Raw genomic sequence first — 21,038 nt, 5'->3', positions numbered from 1 at the left:
AAAACAAACACATTTTGTATTAGTTTCATGTTTTTCGGACACAGAATTTTGCTGTTTTTGTGTAAATGGGGGGAAAAAACTCTTGTACCATGTTTTGTCCACAACTCAGATATTCAGTTTACTGTCATAGAGGAGTAAAGAAACCAGAAAATATTCACATTTAAGAAGCTGGAATCAGAGAATTTAGACTTTTCTTTCTTAAAATGAAATACTCAAACCGATTTAATATATTATCAAAACAGTTGCAAATTAATTTAATAGTGACAACTAATGGAATAATCGTTGCAGCTCTACATTTTAAACTGATCCCATCTTCAGTAATTCCTGCCCAAAACAGCAAAAATAGGAGCTTATCATGTGGGCAGAACACACTCAATAGAACATATCAGCAGCCTATTGTAGTTGCGTTATCATGGCAACACACCACAGTAACCTGTCCTGTCATGTCTGCTGTGGAGGATTATGCTATTTTCTTGATTTTATGAATTATTTTTCTTTACAATCTCATTATTACTTGACGCTTTGGCAATATAGTCCTTGTTACATTCATGCCAATATCATATTGAATTGAATGAACGTGAAGAAGAGCATTACAGAAATGTAATGAACTTTATCACAATGAAGCTTATTTTCAATGTTCTATTATGCGAGTTAAGCTAAGGTGTTCCTACTAATAACTGCAACTATATGGTTACTCTTAATGTGTATACATATACTGTATATTAGAGCTGTCAAAGTTAATGTGATAATGCGTTAACGCAAATCCTTAACAGATTAATGCAATCAATATTTCGGAGGTTGTAGCGGGCTCAGGTTTAAAGCTAGAGTGAAGATACTGGTATCAGAAAACCAAAGGAATCCATGTCATACTACTGACCTAGATATGTGAATGAAAATGGGTTCTATGGGTACCCACGAGTCTCCCCTTTACAGACACGCCCACTTTATGATAATCACATGCAGTTTGGGGCAAGTCATAGTCAAGTCAGCACACTGACACACTGACAGCTGTTGTTGCCTGTTGGGCTGCAGTTTGCCATGTTATGATTTGAGCACATTATTTTATGCAAAATGCAGTACCTGTCAGGGTTTTTGGACAATATTTGCCATTGTTTTGTGTTGTTAATTGATTTCCAATAATAAATATATACATACATTTGCATAAAGCAAGCATATTGTATTTGTCCCCTCCCATGTTGATAAGAGTATTAAATACTTGACAAATCTCACTTTAAGGTACATTTTGAATAGATAGAAATTGTGCGATTTTGCGATTAATCGCGATTAAGATAAGATAAGATATTCTTTTATTAGTCCCGCAGTGGGGAAATGTGCAGTGTACAGCAGCAAAGGGGATAGAGCAAAAAACAAGATGCATCAACTAACACAGTAAAAAAAGAGCTAAACAAAGTGTAACAAAATATGAACCCTTTAAATAGAAGGAAGTATAAAAATAGGAGCAGTATATACAGTATTGACAATAAACAGACTATTAACAAAATTGCACAAGTGGAAAATGATATTGCACAGTGAGAATGAAATGAATGAATGAATGAAACTCCACCTGAAAATATCCGAAAATTAAGGAATATTAAGCCCTAATATATATATATATATATATATTTATATTAATATACAATGAAAAAGTTAGTATACTGATTAAATCTACAGTCCCTGTTATGTGCAAATATATATTTCAAAGTTTAATGCTGGATTAAGTTTAACATCTCAGTTTCTCTAGGAGGATTGTGATTGGTCTGACGTCATCGAGTGGGCGTGGTCTATTTTTACAGGAAGACTCGTGGAGCGGCACGTGGTTCTTTCAATGCAAATCACACCTTACTTGTCAAACAAGCAGAATTTAGATAACGTTACAACCTGATATTGATTTACGATAATGAATGAAGGTAGGTACATTAGATAAAGTAGGACTGCAAGAAAAACTATGACTTTTACTGTGTTAAATTGGCATCAACATGCCTTTGGTGGATTTAATGATTCATTATCCTGTGCAGAAATAAAACTTTAAATTACTTTAACGAAAGCAAATTTGCACATAAAAGAAGAAATGGCACATTATGCATGTAAAGATAAGCTGTATGGTCCAATCAGCAGACAAACAAAGTGCTGTTTTGGTACACAAACATCCGCCATGCAGCTTTAAGACTGCCCACGGTCTCTCTCCCTCTCCCTCTCTCTCTCTCTCTCTGTAATCCTATTAAATCAATTATGTACAACAGCAAACAAAAGCAATCATTGATGTAATCATGAGACCGGTGCAGATTGACATTAATCTGGTGATGTCACGCAGGAAAAACAGCTGAGCAAGTCGGTGCATATCGCAGTTTTGAGACATCATCAGTCCAGAGGTGGTGGGCGGCTGCAGGATGTGAAGAGACAGAAGACAGCAGCAGAGACAGAGACAGAGGACAGCAGTAAACCCACTCAGGAGATTAGCGTCCACATGTCCCGGCAGCAGGAACACTGTCCGACTTTGTAAACCTCTCTATAGCCCGAGTGTGGTGGTGGGAGGAGCATTACAGGCTTCTCATTCACTCCTTCAGACCTGCACAGACACACAGTGGGCTGGATGGTGAGCAGATCTCAGAGCAGAGCCACCAGACAAGATGCCAGGAGATGGGTTCACCATTAAAAGTCGCCTCAGGAATTTGCTTCGTTCTCCATCAACCAAACACAAGAAGAACAAGAAAGAGAGTCTCAGCAGCAAGGTATTTAATCATCTACACTGTTAAGAATGTCCCAGTAGAATAACAGTAAAGAACTGGCAGAAGGGTTGCCTTTATGTTACTGTAAAATTAACATTATTATACTGTTGCTGACATTTACAGCTTTGTACTGTTAATGAAAAATACAGTTTGAACTGTTTTTTTTATTAATTTCACAGTTAATTTACTGTTTAAAGATACATTATATAGCTGTTTTTCACCTTTCTTTTACATTATCTTACTGATTTGTTTTAATGCACTATTTAGGTTGTATTTTTTACATACATTCTAATAAACATTATTTTTTGCCTAGATGAATAGACTTAGCAGGTTACAGACATAGGAATAGTCACACTAAATACAATTAAAGGCACGTGTTAGGAAAAAGGCTATAATAGACTTGTTGAAACTTTTCCCATAATGTCTGTCTATATCTGGCTACAAGCACAGAATGCAAACCAGAACAATATGTGAGTGAAGAACAATAAAGCTAATTCACTGATTTTACAATCATGTACAATGTACAAGCCTTACATGTACAGATCAGGTCCCAGAAGTAAAAAAATACTGCATGAAACTGTTACTGATGATACTTTAGACAGTTGATCAGCAATAAAGTGCTGTTTTTTAAGAATGCATTATAGTTCAGTTAAAAAACGGCCTATGAGCGTAATTTAACAGGTTTTCTTTTGTATTAACAGTAAAGCACTATTTTTAGCAATAACAGGTTAATACTGTTGAAATCCTGCTGTTAATTAACAGCAATTGTTTACAGTGCAACAATACACCAACACACAGTGGCCAAAATATCTAAACATTAGCCTTAGATCCCAGACACAATATATATACATAGCACATAATATACTCAAAGAGATGATTGTACACGATCACATAAATATGTAGTGGAAAATATAGCATCTATTTATGTATGATATGTATAAGGATAAGGAGGTGCTCAGTCCGTTACAGTTGATTACAATAGACAGCGATGCAACAACAAAACATTTTAAGAAAAATAAAACAACAAAACAAATAAGTCAGTAAATAAATATCTCACCTTACGACCCAAAAATGTCACTTTGCGAATTTTCAATATTGCAATATTAGACCCTTTAGTACAATATTTTTAAGTCTTTTACCAGCATTTAAAAAAAAAAAAAAAGGATGTCCAAGTCTTAAAGAAATCACCCATTTTACATTTAAATCTGTATGTTAAATACTCCATCCTCCCCATATCAGTTAATGCCACCACACAATTGTTGGTGGTTTATCATCGATCCATCTTAGCAATATATTTTTCCGGGCAGCAAATGTAAGAATGCTAAACAGCCTTCTTTGATGAAAGCCTTTAATAGGAGGACTGGGTAGACCGAGAAGCAACCACTGAAGTTCAATGTCAAGGTGGACATTAAAAACCAAGTTAGGTTTACCAACAATTTGACCCCAGTACTCCTCAATGTGGATACATGACCACATATTTGCAGTGATTATTGATCCAAACATCATAAGAAACATATAGAAAATGCAACAGTATACCTGTAAGGGCAGGAAAAGGTACTTCTCTCTAATAATAATAATAATAAGGCACCCTTTATAATATTTTAGTTTATATAGTTACTTAATAGGTTGTAACTAATGTTAATAAATCATTTACTAATGCTTTATAGATTAGTTTTAAGCCATTCAAGATAACTTTTGGGTGGCCAGTTAGTGAAAAATCCATTTGAGTAATTGGACTGAAAATCTATTTATTAACAACTTTATTAAGCAGTTATTAATGACTTTTTTCACAACCTGGCAACTTGGGCTTAACGACTTTGAAAAAAAAAATCTAATTGGCCCCCTTGCCATATTACGATTTCAATTAAAATTTGATTAATTAAGCAGTTAATTATGCACTGGCAACCCTAAATTTGGAATGTTTGATAACTTGTCTGTTAAGACTAGTAAATGGTTTATAAACTATTAATAAAGCCATTGGTTCCAACCTTTAATTAAAGGGGCCTTATTAGAAAGTTATACTCTAATATGAGACTCTAGAAAACCTTAAGCTCACAGTAGTTGAGTTGAAACTGTGTTTCTGCATTTATGGTTTTTATTATTCGCTATTAATATTTCGAACATGTTAATAGGACACCATAGACTCAGGTACAACCATGTCACTCCAGAGAAATCAGTGACACCTTACAGCTGCTTTATAATTCCCAAGACAGACAGACAGACTCACAGGTGGCATGTCTTGCCAAGCCTTCTGTCACATCTGTTTAATGACTAGGTTAAACCTGATCTTTTACATCATGTTTTTACAACTTTTACACCCAAAAGATGAAATAATAATATCATTTATAATATATTTTGATAATAATTGTATGGTTTGCTTATCGAAACTGCTGAAGGCACATCATGCATTCTTGGTATAGATAATCCCTCAAACATTCCTCCAGATCCATTAAAACTCTTGAAAATCGTCCTCTTCTGTGCTTGGAGATGCATTTTATTAAAGTGGAACCCACTAACATCACACAATGATGTCCTTTTGCAACTTATTTAGGACCCGATTGTTTACGAACAATAACAGCAGGGCTCTGTGGTCTGGCGTGGGGACAGTAGATGTTTTATTTTCAATGCATTGTGTTTGTACATTCCTGTTTTTTATAATCTCATCATCTGGGAACCATAAATATCTGTACAACATTTTGTGGCAATGCAGTGACTGGATAAATTTGCTCTTGTTGGTGGTGCTAGATGAAAAATCAGGGGGGATCGGCAAAGTCCATAAGATTCACAAGTTTTTCTTCCGTCAAATCTGTCATGTACTATAAACCTGTCGATGTTTAAATAAAATTAATTCATTCATTTGAAAAAGATAGAGTAGATAGACCCTGAAAAAACAATTGAACAGAACTATCAAATAATAAATAACTACAAATAAAATAAATAAATAATATATAAATAAATAACTAAAAATAAAATAAATAAATCTAAATAAAATAAATAATTATAAATAAAATTAAAATAAATAAATAAATAAACTCACATTCCAGGGAGATAATTGTTTTTTTTGTATGTTAAAAGTGACATTAAAGTCAGTGTTTTGGAGATATAACAGCAGAACTCCTTTAAATTATCTGAACTAAAGTGGACACGTTAGTTAGGCCATCGTCCTCACATATTTCAACCAAACCAATCTATTTCTGTCTTTGATTCATTGACGGAGGTGCTTAGTTACATCACTGCTGCTTCAGTATTTATCCCTCCGTCAACCAACTCTACTTTCATTTCTCTGTGTGATTAAATCCTCAATAAAAAAAAAAAAATCCCTGCTTCGTATCTCTCCAGGTGACTTTGGAGAAGGTGCTAGGAATCACAGCTTCAGGAAACAGTGGTCTGGCTTGTGACCCCCGATCTGGACGAGTCGCCTATCCTGCAGGGTAAGAGGAGAGAGAGACCATTTCTGCATCCTTATCTCGACATCTGACCTTTGACTTATCAACGCTTCCTTATCATATCTACCTCACACAGGCGTTTAGTGTGCAAATTGATGTGTGTGTGTGTTATCTCTTCAGTATCTCAGAGGAACTGAGGAGGAGAGCTCTGTGGGCTTTCTCATCAGAGAAACTCCAAAGCTTCTTTTTATCCTATCCTCAGGGAGGTTTCCTTTGACTCTCTCAGTGATGTAAAGAGCGTTGTGTGTAGTATTATTAATTCTGTGCAAACAGTGACACTAGCTGTGTTAACTTGCTCAGTGCAGAGGAAGAGAAATGTGAACTGCAGGTTTGGAGTATTCAGATCTACAGCGGCGATGCTCGAGGCCTCAGCTGCTGCTGCACCACCACCAGGGTGAGAGCAGACTGTAAAAAAACAAGCACACTGGGCTGTAACAGAAACAGTGCACTGAGCCTCCTTTGTGTTGTTCTCAAATCTTCTGACAAAGCTGTATTAATACTAAGAAGGTCAATGGCTGTTTGCAGTATTGTTGTCTGTGTGTGTGTGTGTGTGGTTCTGACTGTCATTTTTAGCAAGCTTTATACTTCCCAAATTGTGCAGAGTCTGGCAAGCCCACCTACCGCCTCAGTTTAAATCTGCACAGACTGTTGCACCAGGAATACAGTTTCCTGGCACCGAGCTACGTACCTGGCAGCTTAACAGGTGCTCTCAAACAGGTTGTTTGAGGACGTTTTATTAGCGGGAAACAATGTGGTTATGGCTGAATAAGAGCTTCTCAGACTGCATTGTGGGGGATTGGATATCTCCTTCCTTTGGGTTCTGCACACGTAGGGGTGGAAGGAAATGAGAAGGCAGATATAATGGCCAAACAATCATTAAAACAACACTTAAGTGACATACAAATACCGTTAAGTAAAGCAGAGGTTAAAACTATCATTAAGGAATACATGCACAAAACCTGGCAAGAATACTGGGACTTAAGTGACACAGGGAGACATCTGTACAGTATTCAGACACATGTAGGAGCTGGTGGAATACGGAGCGGGAGCCCAATGGAAGAGATGGTCATTACCCGTCTGAAAATAGGACATACAGGATTAAACCAAACACACCTTAGAATAGGGCAGGCACCCAACTGGACTATGCACGCACTGTAATAAACTGGAAACTGTCAAGCATGTTCTTATAGAGTGCAACAAATAATGATGAAGCGAGAAGGGAATTGCTATCAGGAGTAAATGATGGAAATATTACAATGGGGAATCTGCTAGGAAAGACATCTAAGAAAGTACACAATCTTCTAATTAATTACTTAAGGGCAACAGGAATAATGGAGAATTTAATTATTAGTAATATTATTATTATTATTTTATTTTAGTTAGTTATTATTATTATTATTATTATTAATAATAATAATAATAATAATAATAATAATAATAATAATAATAATAATAATAATAATTATTATTATTATTATTATTATTAATTTTATTTTATTTTATTTTATTTTATTTTATTTTATTTATTTTTTCCTGCCAATCTACTGATCCACATTCCAGTCCAGTGGGTGGCGTTAATGCACCTATAAGCTGGTTTGCCAACCACCACTAAACACCAAAGAAGAAGAAGTTATGACTGGATTATTTGATATGATATGGAAAGAGAAAAATCACAGAGAGTAGTCTAAATAACATAAACACATCATGAAGCAAGACAAGACTCTTATTTTGAAGCTTTCAAATCAATCAATCACCAGTGCAAACACTGATACAAAGATAGCTTAATGTTCAGTAAGGGGAGTTTAGTTCGTCCTTTCCATGCAGTTTTACTTTATATTTCAACCCTAAAAGATTAGTTTGACATTAGGGAATACACACAGCGACACCTGTGGCCGTTAAGTCAACGAAAGTCAGCGTCGGGTTCGCGCTTGCTCGCTCTAAATAGACATGAACGAGCATCGCTCAAAACAGTGAGGCGACACACGTCAGCTAAAACCACAATATCACTCTATATTTCACCTGCTTGGCAGTAATGTTAGCTGACCAGACGAAGGTCTCTCCATGAATCACTGCTGATCCTAGTGTTGGCTTTTCCTGCCTCAGCCTCCCGACCGCGGTCGGAGGGAAACAGGGGAGACACTGGCACCCGGTTGGAGACGATAACGTTTCTTGTTACGGAGCCCCGTCACTTCACAAGACACGGGAAACCTCTGTTGGTCTGGAGGAGCTGCAGCGTTTAATTCTGCACAAACGTCCACTGTTTTCACTAGATATTCTGAGAGCTAAACTAACTGTTCTGCAATGTGTCGTGTGCGCGCATGCACGTGAGGTGGAGCGAAAGAGCGAGAACGAGCACGGTGTGTGAGTGAAGGCAGGCAGGCAGAGGAGCAGAGGAGCACAGACTCCGGCCCTGGAGACCAAAGCTACGGTCTTCCCCCGCGTCCTCCGACCGCGGCCAACACTGTTTTGCAAGACGGGACTTCATTAGATATAACTTTGAGGTTTTGGTGCTTCCCTTTAGTTTGTGTTGGAGTCTGAGTCTGAACAGCGTAGCCACACGCGAGCACATATGCGAGCGCGCAAGGGACACCGACCAGGATTGATTTAAACGTGTAAGAAGTTACAAACAGTCCCTTTTAAATAATTTCAGATTTTCACTGAAATGTGTTCGCAGACAGTTTGGATCTTTCTGCTACTTTATTTTACCGTTCAGAAATGCTTCTAATTGGCATTCAACATTTTATATGACCCACATTGTAGGAGTGTTTGTAAGGGTAAACGCATGAATGAGTACAATGTTATTTAATTTCTTGTAATCATCTGGAAAAAAAACAGGTCACAGAATAAAGTTTAATTACGGATCAACTGAGATTTGTACTTGAAGGCTCACTTCTGTACATGTTAGTTGCTATTAGAGTAATGCCCTATGGATTCCTGTGTTACATCAGAGTTTAAGTGTTTACAAGGTCATTGTTGATACCCAGTAAGTATGTTAAGCAATGCCACAAGTATGCACTGTGAAAAGAGAGTTCAATTATTCCTTGACCTGAAAATGTGTTATTTTCCACTCAGCCATGGACAAGTGTTTTATATTTCTTGCAAACACCTTGACTGAATATATTCAAAAACACTTAAACTATTACCTCAGTATGAGGAATACATACCAAACGTGAGTTTCTAAATCTGTTCCAAGTCAAATATTGTATTATATCATATTGTGAAAAAACATATCTGGTGAATTCTGATTGTATTTTTCCGTGTGTAGATGTGTGGTAGTTTTGCTGAACCCCAAAAAGAAGAGAGAGCACCACATTATCAACACGTCAAGGTGAGTTGAACACCAATACAATCTGCATTTAAACAGGGATGACATTGAATTGTCAAAACACGAGTCATGCTGAGCTGTCTTTCTCTCACTTTTCACAGAAAGACCATCACAGCTCTGTCCTTCTCCCCTGATGGCAAGTACTTGGTCACAGGAGAGGTGAGTGTTCTCATTTTTGGCTCTGCAGTTAACTGTTTTTTTCACAAGAATTCAACATCTTGCAGGCTGCAGAAGTCCAAGAAGTGAGCATATACCATTGAGAATATCCCCGCAGGATGTAGGCCTACAGTCATTTTGTTAATGGTGATCATGCAGAGCTTATTGTGGAAGGGCTGAGCAATGTGTCAGTCAAGCATCTACAGTTCTGTTGTAGTTGGAGTGTTTCCCTCAACACAACACACCTTAATCCGCCCCAGCCAATCAAAGCCGATTAAAGACTTCTGCGTGTAAGTGGATGAGCACGCAGTAGTTGCCATGACGGCAGAGACCAAAGTTCAAAAGACCAAACGCGATGAAGATCGTCTGTTTTTGGTGCCATTTAAAAATATACCAAATGCCAGATTTTGTAGACTGCCACTGTGCAGTATTGGATTTTTTGAAAGTGATTTCCCTAAAAGCCTTGAAAGAGGAGAGGATATTCCTGAGTGAATGAGAAAAACTCATTGCACATCTTTTTTTTAAACGTCTTTCTTTCCGTCTCCTTTTGTATGCAGCTGAGTCTTCAGTTGAATGTCATCCATATTCAGCGTCCTTCAGGCCTGCTTTTCCTCTCACCTATTAACTCTGACCTTTCAAAGGTCGTTCTGCCGTTCTAAAATAAGAGGCCTCGCAAATAGCCTGCTGACCTTTTGATCCCTGAGAGAGAATAATGTGAAGAGGTCGAGGGACAAGTAACTGTATACAGTGAGCAGAGGTCAGAGGAGTATAATCTCCCAGAGAGCTGGATAGACTAGACTGACAGGTGACTCTGTGTTGTTCCCGTGGATTGAAAGACTGGAGACACAATATAGCACTTAGACACAGATAGGAGCCCTTTCTTTAATAACAAGTTTCTCACTATGTTTCAACTACTCACTCCCTCCTCCTCCACATCCCTCTGTCCCTTTCACCAGAGCGGTCACCTGCCAGCGGTGAGACTGTGGGACGTGGCAGAGCGGAGACAGGTGGCGGAGCTCCAGCAGCACAAGTATGGCGTCTCCTGCGTGGCTTTCTCCCCCAACGGCAAATACATTGTCAGTGTGGGAAACCAGCATGACATGATGGTCAACGTCTGGGCGTGGAAGGTACGCCTCACAGCCCACAATCACCTCCTGTTTGCCAAGGCTGATGTTATTGCGCCATGGAAACACTCGATTGTTTTTTGTCATATTGGTGCAAGTTAGACACACACTCACTCCTCGTTATGTTAAAGGTATAATTCAACGTTTTGGAAAATGCGCTTATTTGCTCTCAGCCTCGCATAAAGACTGGAAACAGGGGAAAACAGCTATGTTGCGTCCGAAATTCCACACTAACATGCTCTTTAGTACGCTAAAACAGTATGTGAGATTTTTTAGTATGTCTGAAACCTTAGTATGAAACCAGTAGTACGCGAATTGCATGCTATTTCCGGTGAAATATTACAGTATGCAACACTGGACTCTACGGTGGCATAAATATCCCACAATGCAATGTGGTAGTGACGACAATGTTCATAAAAGACATTGACAGACAGCTCTGTAACATCAATAGCGCTTCAATTTAACTGTTAGTATAAGATTTCACTTTGTTAAGTGTACGATATATTTTAAATTAAGTTGTTTAATGTCATTTTGGTCACATGAGGTCAGCACGGGTTACCATGGTTATACGTCTCCAACCGGCAATGAGGCTCTCAGGAAGTGACGACCTAAATTACTGCTCAGTGCGTCCGAAAAAGACACATACTGCTGTTTATTCACACAAAAGTATGCTGAACGAGAGTACACATATTGGTTATGTAGTTGCATAGTATTTTGATTTTGGACGAAGCCCTAGCCTGGCTCTGTCCGGACATTAAGCACATTTTTTTTAGCATATCAAAATGTGCTTCAGTTCACAGAATGATTTTTAACTTGTATTGTTCTCTTGCAGAAAGATGTAGTTGTGGCTGCCAACAAGGTGTCCAGTAAGGTGACAGGTGTGTCTTTCTCTGAGGACAGCTCCTACTTTGTCACTGTGGGGAACAGACATGTCAAGTTCTGGTATCTGGACCACTGCAAGGCCAGCAAGGTAACATATCATGTTGGTGTGTCTTTTATAAAGTGTGTGTCAACCATGTTCCCTTTGCTTTAGTACTGCTTTTAGAGTTGGAGTTCTTTTTCTCCCTTCAGAAGAACCTGTTTTCTACCAAACATTTTTTTACACTGAATGAAAAAATCATCGTTGCCTTGAAAATGGTCCAAGCTATAAAAACCATCACAGTTAAAGTGGGTGTTTGGTTTTGTCACACTTCCTATTTCATTGTTATTTCATTGTTCCAGAGCTGAGTGTCTTCACATCAGTGAACTTCACACAGTCGTCTTCACAACTTCACTACTGCTTACTGTGTAATCAAATAAAGAAACACTCAAATAAAGAAATGGAGTATATTAAATTCGGTAATACAAGTCACACATTTTATTGTGAAATCCATTGCTTCTCATTTTTTGGCCTTTTCTTTGTTCTTTTTCACACCGAGAAGTTCTGCTTTTAAAAATTGGTACACAAAAATACAAACATTTAAGAAAAGATGGGGGTGTAATGTCGACATACTTCCAGTGTACATGTAGCCAGTATTCTGCTTTAACCACTTGGAGTCTGAGCTTCGTCCGTCAGCTAACCCCTCACCCCTCTGTGGTATTCAGGCCAGCACACCTGTCCCTCTGCTGGGACGCTCCGGGCTGCTGGGGGAGCTGAGAAACAACTTCTTCTGTGATGTGGCCTGTGGACGGGGCTCCACATCTGACTCCGTCTTCTGCATCACCTCCTCCGGCCTGCTGTGTGAGTTTAACAGCAAGAGGATGCTGGACAAGTGGGTGGACCTGCGGGTGAGTGGCTTCACAGGAAGCATCAAACAGTGGAGGAGAAGAGGTTGTTTTTGGCTCTTTAGCTACCACTACTTTTAATCTCATGTATTATTTACCCCATATCGGAGTGATGCAGGGGGATATTGATTGGGCTGTGTCATTCTACCTAATATGGGTGCTAACATTTATTACTGTGTTTAAACCACAAAGGTTATATCTCAGCTAGCCTGTCTATGTCTGAAGGTAAAAAAGTACCAGCAGCTCTAAAGCTCAGTATTTGGAGTTGAAGTCCCTTTTCTACCTTCAGAACAATCCTTTTACTGCCAACTATTCCTTTAAGATTGACATTAATAAGCGGGGTTTGAAAACTAAGTGGCATTAATTGCACATTTCCAACTTTGAAAGGCCATAAATGCTTCTCTAAGAGTTTCTATGAAACATTCATTTAGTTTTTTTTATTAATTCAGTAGATTGTCACCACCATTAATGGGACATTTCACTCATTTAATTTACCTTTACCGGCGTTAAATCTACAGTAGATTTATGTATCCATTACTGAGTGCTGTATAATATTAATAGAGCTCATGGTCAGTGTCCAGCTGTGGTGTTTAATCAAGAGGTGAAGATGAAGGTGTGTGAGTTCTGCTCCTGCCTTCTGTCGGAGGATCAAAGAGGGATTAGCAGCAGGGACGAGGACAAGTACAGGATGTGTTTGGAAATATTCCAATAAGGATGCATTTCTGTCTCACTGCAACCTTCTGTGACCTTTATCATTATTGACACACACAGGACTGTTGTGGACTCCCCTGCACTTAATTATGATACTATTATACTGGTGATTGTTACTGGAGGTTGCTGTTACTTTGCCTTTTACCTTTTTGTTAACCACGACTTTATTGTGGACAGATTTCCCTGCTCCAGTACAGTAAACGTTAGAGCCGTGAAAATGAGCTCATGTGTCTGTTGTATCCTGCCTTGCAGACGGGCGTGGCCCAGTGTCTGTCTCTGTCTGAGGATATGATCTTCTGCGGCTGTGCCGATGGAACGGTGCGAGCCTTCAGCTCTGTCGACCTTCACTTCGCCTGCACGTTGCCGCGGCCGCACCCCCTCGGCTCTGACGTCTCGGCCATCACGGAGGCCAGGTGAGGAGGAGCTCAGGAGTAACGCGGCCTGCCTTTCCTTGGCTGGGATCCACTGCAGGATAAAATGCTCCCAATTTATAGTGCCTCCTGTCTCAAGTGGCTCCATTTCACAGTTTAAATAACTCCTAGATGTTTCTAGCCAGAGAAATCTATAATGGATTTTGTGGTTCTTTAAGTAATGTAATATTTTAAGCTCTAAGTCACATCTGTTCCAAGTCCAGACAGAGATATGATGGGAATATTATAGTAATATTATACAGGGCTTAAAATGATAAATTGTATTCAGTAGGCATACGTTTTGACAATTTCTGTGCTGTGTTTAAGAGCAGTATGACTGATTTAAATTATTCAGCAGGCCTGCCCCGCCCCTGGTCAAAATGTATTACTATCTTTTGGAAATCATCTGTCTCTGTTGTTCCACGATCTGTAAAAATTTACTCCAATCCCTCTCCAATCAGCCACTTGTTTTCCACCAAGACGGACGCCCGTTACCCAGACGCCCTTGCTGTTACCTACGACCCCGTCAGCCAGTGGCTCAGCTGTGTATATAATGACCACAGTCTGTATGTGTGGGATGTGAGAGATGTCAACAGGGTGGGGAAGGTGCACTCTGCCCTCTTCCACGCTGCCTGTGTCGGGGACCTGGAGGTAAACAAGGGAATGATACGCACCTCTTTAACCACGGTGACACATCCAGTGTGTTTTTAAACCAGATTCAGTGTGTAGTCAATAATTATTCAGTGGGTTGAATGTTGCATTGACTGGAACATTGGGGGATTGATCAATACCACCCCGGTGCCAAATTGGGCAGCTTTAGGCAGTTCATCTCTCTACTGAACTCAGGACCAATTTGGGACACACTAATGGATATTATTATTCTATTTTACAATTTGTAATTACAGTTAATATGTATATATTAATATTATACCCTTAGGGCGTTTTATATTAGGTACAATTGATTCGTACCATGCCCGAGTACGATTGCCCCCCCCTCTCCACTCCCCCGCTGCTCAGCTTTCACGTTAGTAAAGTTGTTCTGTACTCTTGTACACTTCCGTCATCATCCACATGTATTTGATTATGCTGAGATCAGCTGTTCTAGTGGCGGCGCATCGTAAAACACTTCATTCAAACTTGACAGAAACAAAATAAAACTCACCACAAAACTGTTGTTGTTAGTCTTTCCAACCATCACCAGCTCTGGTTTGGTCGAAATAAACCCGGGGGACTCAGTGAAATAAACCAAGTTTGATGTTAAAATATGTTTGCTCTAAACGTTGTTTCCCCCGCTGTCTCTCTCTCTCTGCCCGCTGAGCAGCTGAGCGGCCCTCGTTCTTTGGAGGCAGGCCACTAAATTAGCTAAATGAGATAACAAACATCGCCCAACCCCAATGCCTACTTTTGTATATATCTTAAGGACCTCTCGCCTGCCTTCCTGCTCTATCACCCATGGCCGTGCAGTTCAGAGGATGACATCAGTGCATGCTGCACGCATATATAGACAGGAGACTGACGGCGTTGAAAATAGTCTGCCAAAACTACTCGCTGACTGCTAACGTTACTCGCGTTAAATAGCAGTCCCTTTCCGTGTTTTAGTAGAGTTGGCTTTCACACACTGCAGACCACCTTTTCAAGTGGACGCGAGTACGGATCGATGAACCGATTGATGAAGTACGCTACAGACGTTCACACTAATCAAACGATCTGGACTTTGGGGTCAAGTGTACTCAGATCAAGGCCAGGGTCCCTGCTGTGAAAGCACCCTTACTTGTGTGTGAGTTTTTAACTTACTAATGATAGGCAATAAAAGGCAATTCATGCTTTGCATTATAGATAGAACTTTGCAGCTTTTGAGCTGCAGTGATTCTGACTATAGTTATGAGTTATGGATGCAAAGGCTTGTCTAGGCTGGCCTTAGTCATTCACAATGAGCATTTTCACAACCAAAAACATGCGTTTGAAATGGAAACGTACCAAAGCTAATGGTTACAGTTCTATGGTACAGCATTGGAGCTCTACATAATTGATATTCCCTGAACTCCCATCCAACTAAACACTTTCTCTCTCATCCTTCCTCAGATGTTCCCAGATGTTCCTGGTGAATTTGGAGCTGGTTTGTCATCAGGTGCGTTCCTTAGCTGCTCGTCTGATAACACCATCAGACTGTGGCGCGTGAACGATTGGACACAAACTCCCGTTCATTCTCAGAACATCCTCAGCAGTGTGAGTTTGGCATCTGTATGTCTTCATGTCATACAAAAGAAAATGTTGACATTTCAGAAGCACAAATTCTCCCTGTGATGGGTTATTTCTCTATCGCTTTGCAGGATCTCCTGAATATAATCTACATAGACGGAAACACTAGCGCCTTGCTGGATCCAGAGTGTCTGACAAATATGAACGCAGACAAACCAGGAGATGGACCGACAGCAGAAAGCAAGACCGGCATCAGGACCATCTGTATCAGTCCAGACGGCAAACACTTGGCATCTGGAGATCGCAACGGGATGCTGAGGTAGGACAAGGAGGCTTAAACTGAGACTGATGACTGATTTAGGTGATCTCCATCCTAAAAAGAATATTTTGATTTACACTCGACAGGGTTCATGACCTCAGCAGCTTGGAGGAGATTCTGAAAGTGGAGGCCCATGATGCTGAGATCCTCTGTCTGGAATACAGTAAACCAGAAACAGGTCAGTGTGTTCGTCTGTGACGGTGTTATAATGATGGCATGCAAGAAGAGTATCTGTGCGTCGGCTGTGTATATGATTATGTGATTAAGTTGTCTTATTACTGTCAGGTCTGAAGCTGCTGGCCACCGCTAGCAGAGACCGTCTGATCCACGTCTTGGACGCCGAGGATGACTACAGTCTGGTGCAGACACTCGACGAGCACTCTTCATCCATAACAGCCGTCCGCTTTGCTGGTGAGCCACTTGAGACTCTGTCAACATCTGACAGCTAATCTTTGCTTAATCCTCGCTTTCATCTCCATTCAGTCCCTCTTTTTTATTTCGCTCGCAGCTCTGCTTGTCTAGATAATAGATGACAACGATACATGTGTTAGGTGGAGCTTTGTTTGTTATAAGCAAACCCTTTTCTGTTGTGTACGTTTTTGTGTTCTCTCAATTTGCATACTTGGCATCAGTTACTGCTCTTGATTTTGAAATTTGGATTAATTTAGTCTATGATTTTTTTTAAATCTTCTTTGTCTCCAGACTTTGCCTTAGATTGTAGAAAAAATATGATTAGTAGCTGACTGATGAAGACCGGCATACTTTTTTTGCATTGCCTACAGGCCGTAATAACTCAATGTTTCTTAGTCATCATTACATTTTTGTCTTTGTTTTCAGCCAATGACAACAAGGTGAGGATGATCAGCTGTGGGGCAGACAAGAGCATCTATTTCCGCACTGCACACAAGGTAAGACACGTCTGAGCAAAGATACAATCCATTGAACAGGTATTTTTCCACAGGTGGAATCTGTTGTAGAATATCCAATAAACACACACATATGTTAACACACTAACTAATCATCTCCATCATATACCTAAACTTCAACTATATCGCTTGTTGTTATGTAACAATAGGTTTTTCCAAGACTTAGATGAGAAGATCGGTGCCACTCTCATGTCTGTACACTAAATATGTAGCTGGAGCCCACAGCCGGTTAGCTTAGCTTAGCACAAAGACTGGAAACAGGGGGAAACAGCTAGCCTGGCTCTGTCCAGAGATAGCAAAATCCACCTACCAGCACCTCTGAAGATCACTAATTAGTTTCAATCTGTTCCGTTCTTCAATAACCATACAGACTGGACGGTTAAAGCATTATATTTGCATAATTAACACGTTAAATCTTGTTTGTTTATTCAAACTATTCCTTTAAATAATCAATTTATTACTCAACAAGTAATATATATTAGTTCTAGTTTAAGTATATGACAGTGATTTTTCAGCTACGCTTCGTTTCCACATAAGTCTTTGTACGTTTGTGGGTCAAGTGGAAGTTCATTCATTCCTATGGGAACCTCCTATGTGTTTGCGAAACTCCTCCTTCCGTTTTTTTTTTTCTTGGTCCGTAATCTGCCTCGGGCACGTTGAAGATTCAACTTTTGCGGCAGATAACGGACAGACCTTATGCACTGTGTGCCACAGGAAGTTAGCACGGTATGTTATGCTAACTTCCTGTGGAATTAGCAAATTAATAAACTGATTGATGAATGTTATACAGCTTTATTTATACTTTTTTTTTATATAAGTGAAAAGTTTCACGGCATATATAGCAGTTCTGTGAAAGATTTTGTCAAAAGACATAGGAACCACTATATGCACTCTATGTTACACAGCTAGCATGCTACCGATGTTAGCTAAATATGCCGTCAAACCTTTTTCACTTAGAAAAATGTGACATTATAGATGTGATTCATCTAAGGTTTGACTGGATGGTGAAAGACAGACAGTAAAACTTGATGTAAAAACACTGTTTATATCAATGTAGTAACTTCGCTGGTGTTTCTATCCATCCGTAAAGAGATGGATTTGCTTGCATTGAACACTTGGGGGGTAAATCCGTATACGTATACTATACGGATTTATGGACACAAAACAAAACTGTGTGTAAATGAGGCGTTACTGCACTCGCTACATATTTACCGTACAGACATTAGAGAGCAGTATTGATCTTCTCATCTAACTCTCGTATTTCCCAAAATGTCAAACTATTCTTTTAAGTGTTATTTGTCATAATCACATGACATTGCAACATTTCATAAAAGCAATATACAATTGGAGTGTATCTTATGCTGCAGCTATTTTAACATCACTGTAAAAAATGCCTGGTTTCTCCTGACTTACTGCTTAATGTTGCTACAGAGGAACACTCTAATTATACAACAGAGTTACTTGCTTAACCAAAAATCATTTCCCAAAAAAATCTCATAATTATTTCTTGCCATAAAAAGACACAATAGGGAGCTAATCTTGGTTCAGCATTCTTTGCTGCTTCATTGCTTTTTGACTAAAATTAATTATTAATGAATTAATTCCTCACACTAATGACTCACTGTGGAGCACGGCAGCAACACAATCTATTTAGCTTCTACAGCGTGTACCACAGGAGGAGGATTTGGACTACAGGTTGTATGCTAAAGGAGACATCCTGCTGCATGCTTTCCTCTAGATTTGCTTCTGGGTCACTGGGACAATTTCGTGTTCGGTCAGAGTTGCATAAGTTACAACATTCTTCGTAATCTTCATACACGATTCAGGCCACTGCAGTGACTCATTACGGTTTGTAGAGCCCAATAAACAATGGCTTGTTAGTCTTCAGTAAAACCTCTCCTCAGCATCCAGACATTTATGGCGTGTTCATTTAAGAAACTTGTTGTGACAGGCCTGTGCTCCACGGAGAACGTAAATGAGCATCTTTTATGCTGCCTGCTGTCGAGCTCTGTGTTTTCAAGGTTTCTAAATGAACCACAGTTGTCTTTTTTGACCATGATTGGATGCGCAGACACTGATTTTTTTCTATGGCCCTAGTATTCATTCCGCCAAAGTTTAACTGAGGAAAAATACTAAATGTTCAGCCGTTCATACATCCACTTTTAAGATGCACATGTTTATATTGATTTAAACTTATCTCTGCGACTTTTAGATATCTGAAGGCATAGGTCAAGTTTGCTACTTTCTTTCCAAACAGTGTTAATCATTTAGCTATTTTTAATATGTGAATCCATAAAAGATGCTGAAACAGAATGACACGCCCAGTAGAATAACTGTATACCAATTCAAATAGGAAGCGGTTAGCTGTCATTTTCAACTTATGTGATGTTTTGATATCATAGGTTGCATCTGAAATGCTGTATTTTGTATCTTTTGTACTCTAATGCTAAAGCTACAGCAGCCTTCCTTCTCAGCACAGACCTCCTGTTTACCTTCATCATGTGGAGTGACAGTAACCGTCTCATTTTAAGTGCCACCGACACACAGGAGATGTGTCCTTGACCCGAGGCAAGTGACCGACCATGAGCCAGTGGTCAATGAAAAACCAGACAATCTCGTACAGATCTTTCTTTTTCTTTGCTGGAAAACACGCATTGATAACCTGTTCAAGAGGCTGCGGCAGAGCAGTGAGTTTACTGTCTCAGGTGATTGAGGCTGTATGGAGTGAGCAGCCAGATCATGCTGATGTTCTACCGGGCAGAGAGCATCATTAGATACGGAATTACAGTATGGTTTGGCAACCTAACAGTGCAACTGAAAAAGGAGTCTTGCCAGCATGCACAAAAGCAGCTATGAAGGTAATAGGGAAGAAAGACAATGAGTCCATGTAGAGCCTGTACGAGCAGGCAGTTATGAAACAAGCAACAAAAATCATTACAGACTCACAACATCACCTCTTCTCTGAATAAATATAAACCTCTGCCATCAGGAAGAAGACTTGGTGTGCCAAAAGTGCAAATCCAACCATTTGAAAGCTATCGTTTGTTCCAGCCTCCATCAAGCTGCTGAACTCCTAACGCAAAATCTTAGTGCAACAGAGCAATGTGCAATAAATACACAAGCATTTTAGCACTTTAATACTACAGGTTATTTTTTTTTTAAACTGCCGTGTTGTCAATGTCAAATGTCTCTTATGTTTGAGATGTGTTCAAGTTGTTTTTGTTCAACGGACTGTAGCACTGTGCCGAAGGCAAAATTTCTACCTGACAGTGTTTCTTTTTGTTTCACAGACTGACAGAGGAACAGAGTTCAGGCGTTCTCACCACATGGTGAGGAAGGCCACGCTGCATGACATGAGTGTAGACCCCACCTGCAAGTACGCTGCTGTCGGCTGTCAGGACCGCTGCATCAGGTGAGTGTGCGTGTGTTTTTGAAGGTCCACGAAGTTAGCAATGGGGAAACAACATTTTTTTCCTTCTGACTGCAGGATTTTCAACATCGGCAGCGGCAAGCAGAAGAAACTCTACAAGGGATCGCTGAGTGAGGACGGCAGTCTGCTCAGGGTAACATCACAGTCCGTACTCCACATGCCGTTCCCTCCCTATATACAGTATATACGGTATGTATTAACTCTTTTGTGTTCTGTCTTGGCAGGTCCAGCTTGATCCGTCAGGTCAATACGTGGCCACAAGCTGCTCCGATAAAAACATCAGCATCTTTGACTTCTTCACCGGGGAGTGTGTCGCCACTATGGGCGGACACTCTGGTAACAGAACACACACCTACACCTCACATGCACACATTTTATGTTGTCAACCTGAGCTGTGAGTAAATTACACTTTTATAGCAGCAGGGAATCTATCACCTACAATTGACCCTTCGCTTAGTCCCGCTCCTCAAACTCAGACTGGCCAATCATAGCGTAGCATTTG

At 39.8% G+C, this 21,038-nt stretch overlaps 1 protein-coding gene across 3 annotated transcripts in view; it reads left to right on the top strand.

The window, feature by feature from the left end:
• Nucleotides 1–1,763: 1,763 nt before the first annotated feature.
• Nucleotides 1,764–21,038, top strand: part of LOC141756198 (mitogen-activated protein kinase-binding protein 1-like) — a 32,975-nt gene continuing 13,700 nt past the window's right edge. Inside the window, exons 1-18 of one of the 3 annotated variants that reach the window (XM_074615753.1) lie at nt 1,764–1,907; nt 2,312–2,729; nt 6,066–6,157; nt 9,438–9,500; nt 9,599–9,656; nt 10,610–10,780; nt 11,610–11,747; nt 12,362–12,544; nt 13,505–13,665; nt 14,124–14,313; nt 15,745–15,888; nt 15,993–16,180; nt 16,267–16,358; nt 16,466–16,591; nt 17,018–17,088; nt 20,397–20,518; nt 20,594–20,669; nt 20,761–20,872. In XM_074615753.1, coding sequence (XP_074471854.1) covers nt 2,628–2,729; nt 6,066–6,157; nt 9,438–9,500; nt 9,599–9,656; nt 10,610–10,780; nt 11,610–11,747; nt 12,362–12,544; nt 13,505–13,665; nt 14,124–14,313; nt 15,745–15,888; nt 15,993–16,180; nt 16,267–16,358; nt 16,466–16,591; nt 17,018–17,088; nt 20,397–20,518; nt 20,594–20,669; nt 20,761–20,872 — 2,089 coding nt within the window. In that variant the 5' untranslated portion in view covers nt 1,764–1,907; nt 2,312–2,627. Of the gene's footprint in view, nt 1,908–2,191; nt 2,730–6,065; nt 6,158–9,437; nt 9,501–9,598; nt 9,657–10,609; nt 10,781–11,609; nt 11,748–12,361; nt 12,545–13,504; nt 13,666–14,123; nt 14,314–15,744; nt 15,889–15,992; nt 16,181–16,266; nt 16,359–16,465; nt 16,592–17,017; nt 17,089–20,396; nt 20,519–20,593; nt 20,670–20,760; nt 20,873–21,038 lie in introns of those variants that run through there. The other 2 variants (XM_074615751.1, XM_074615752.1) reach the window with 2 other exon arrangements.

The sequence above is a fragment of the Sebastes fasciatus genome, chromosome 18 (genome assembly GCF_043250625.1).
Source record: "Sebastes fasciatus isolate fSebFas1 chromosome 18, fSebFas1.pri, whole genome shotgun sequence".
Taxonomy (NCBI): Eukaryota; Metazoa; Chordata; class Actinopteri; order Perciformes; family Sebastidae; genus Sebastes; species Sebastes fasciatus.
Note: the sequence above shows the minus strand (reverse complement) of the source record. Positions and strands in the feature narration are given on the sequence as shown.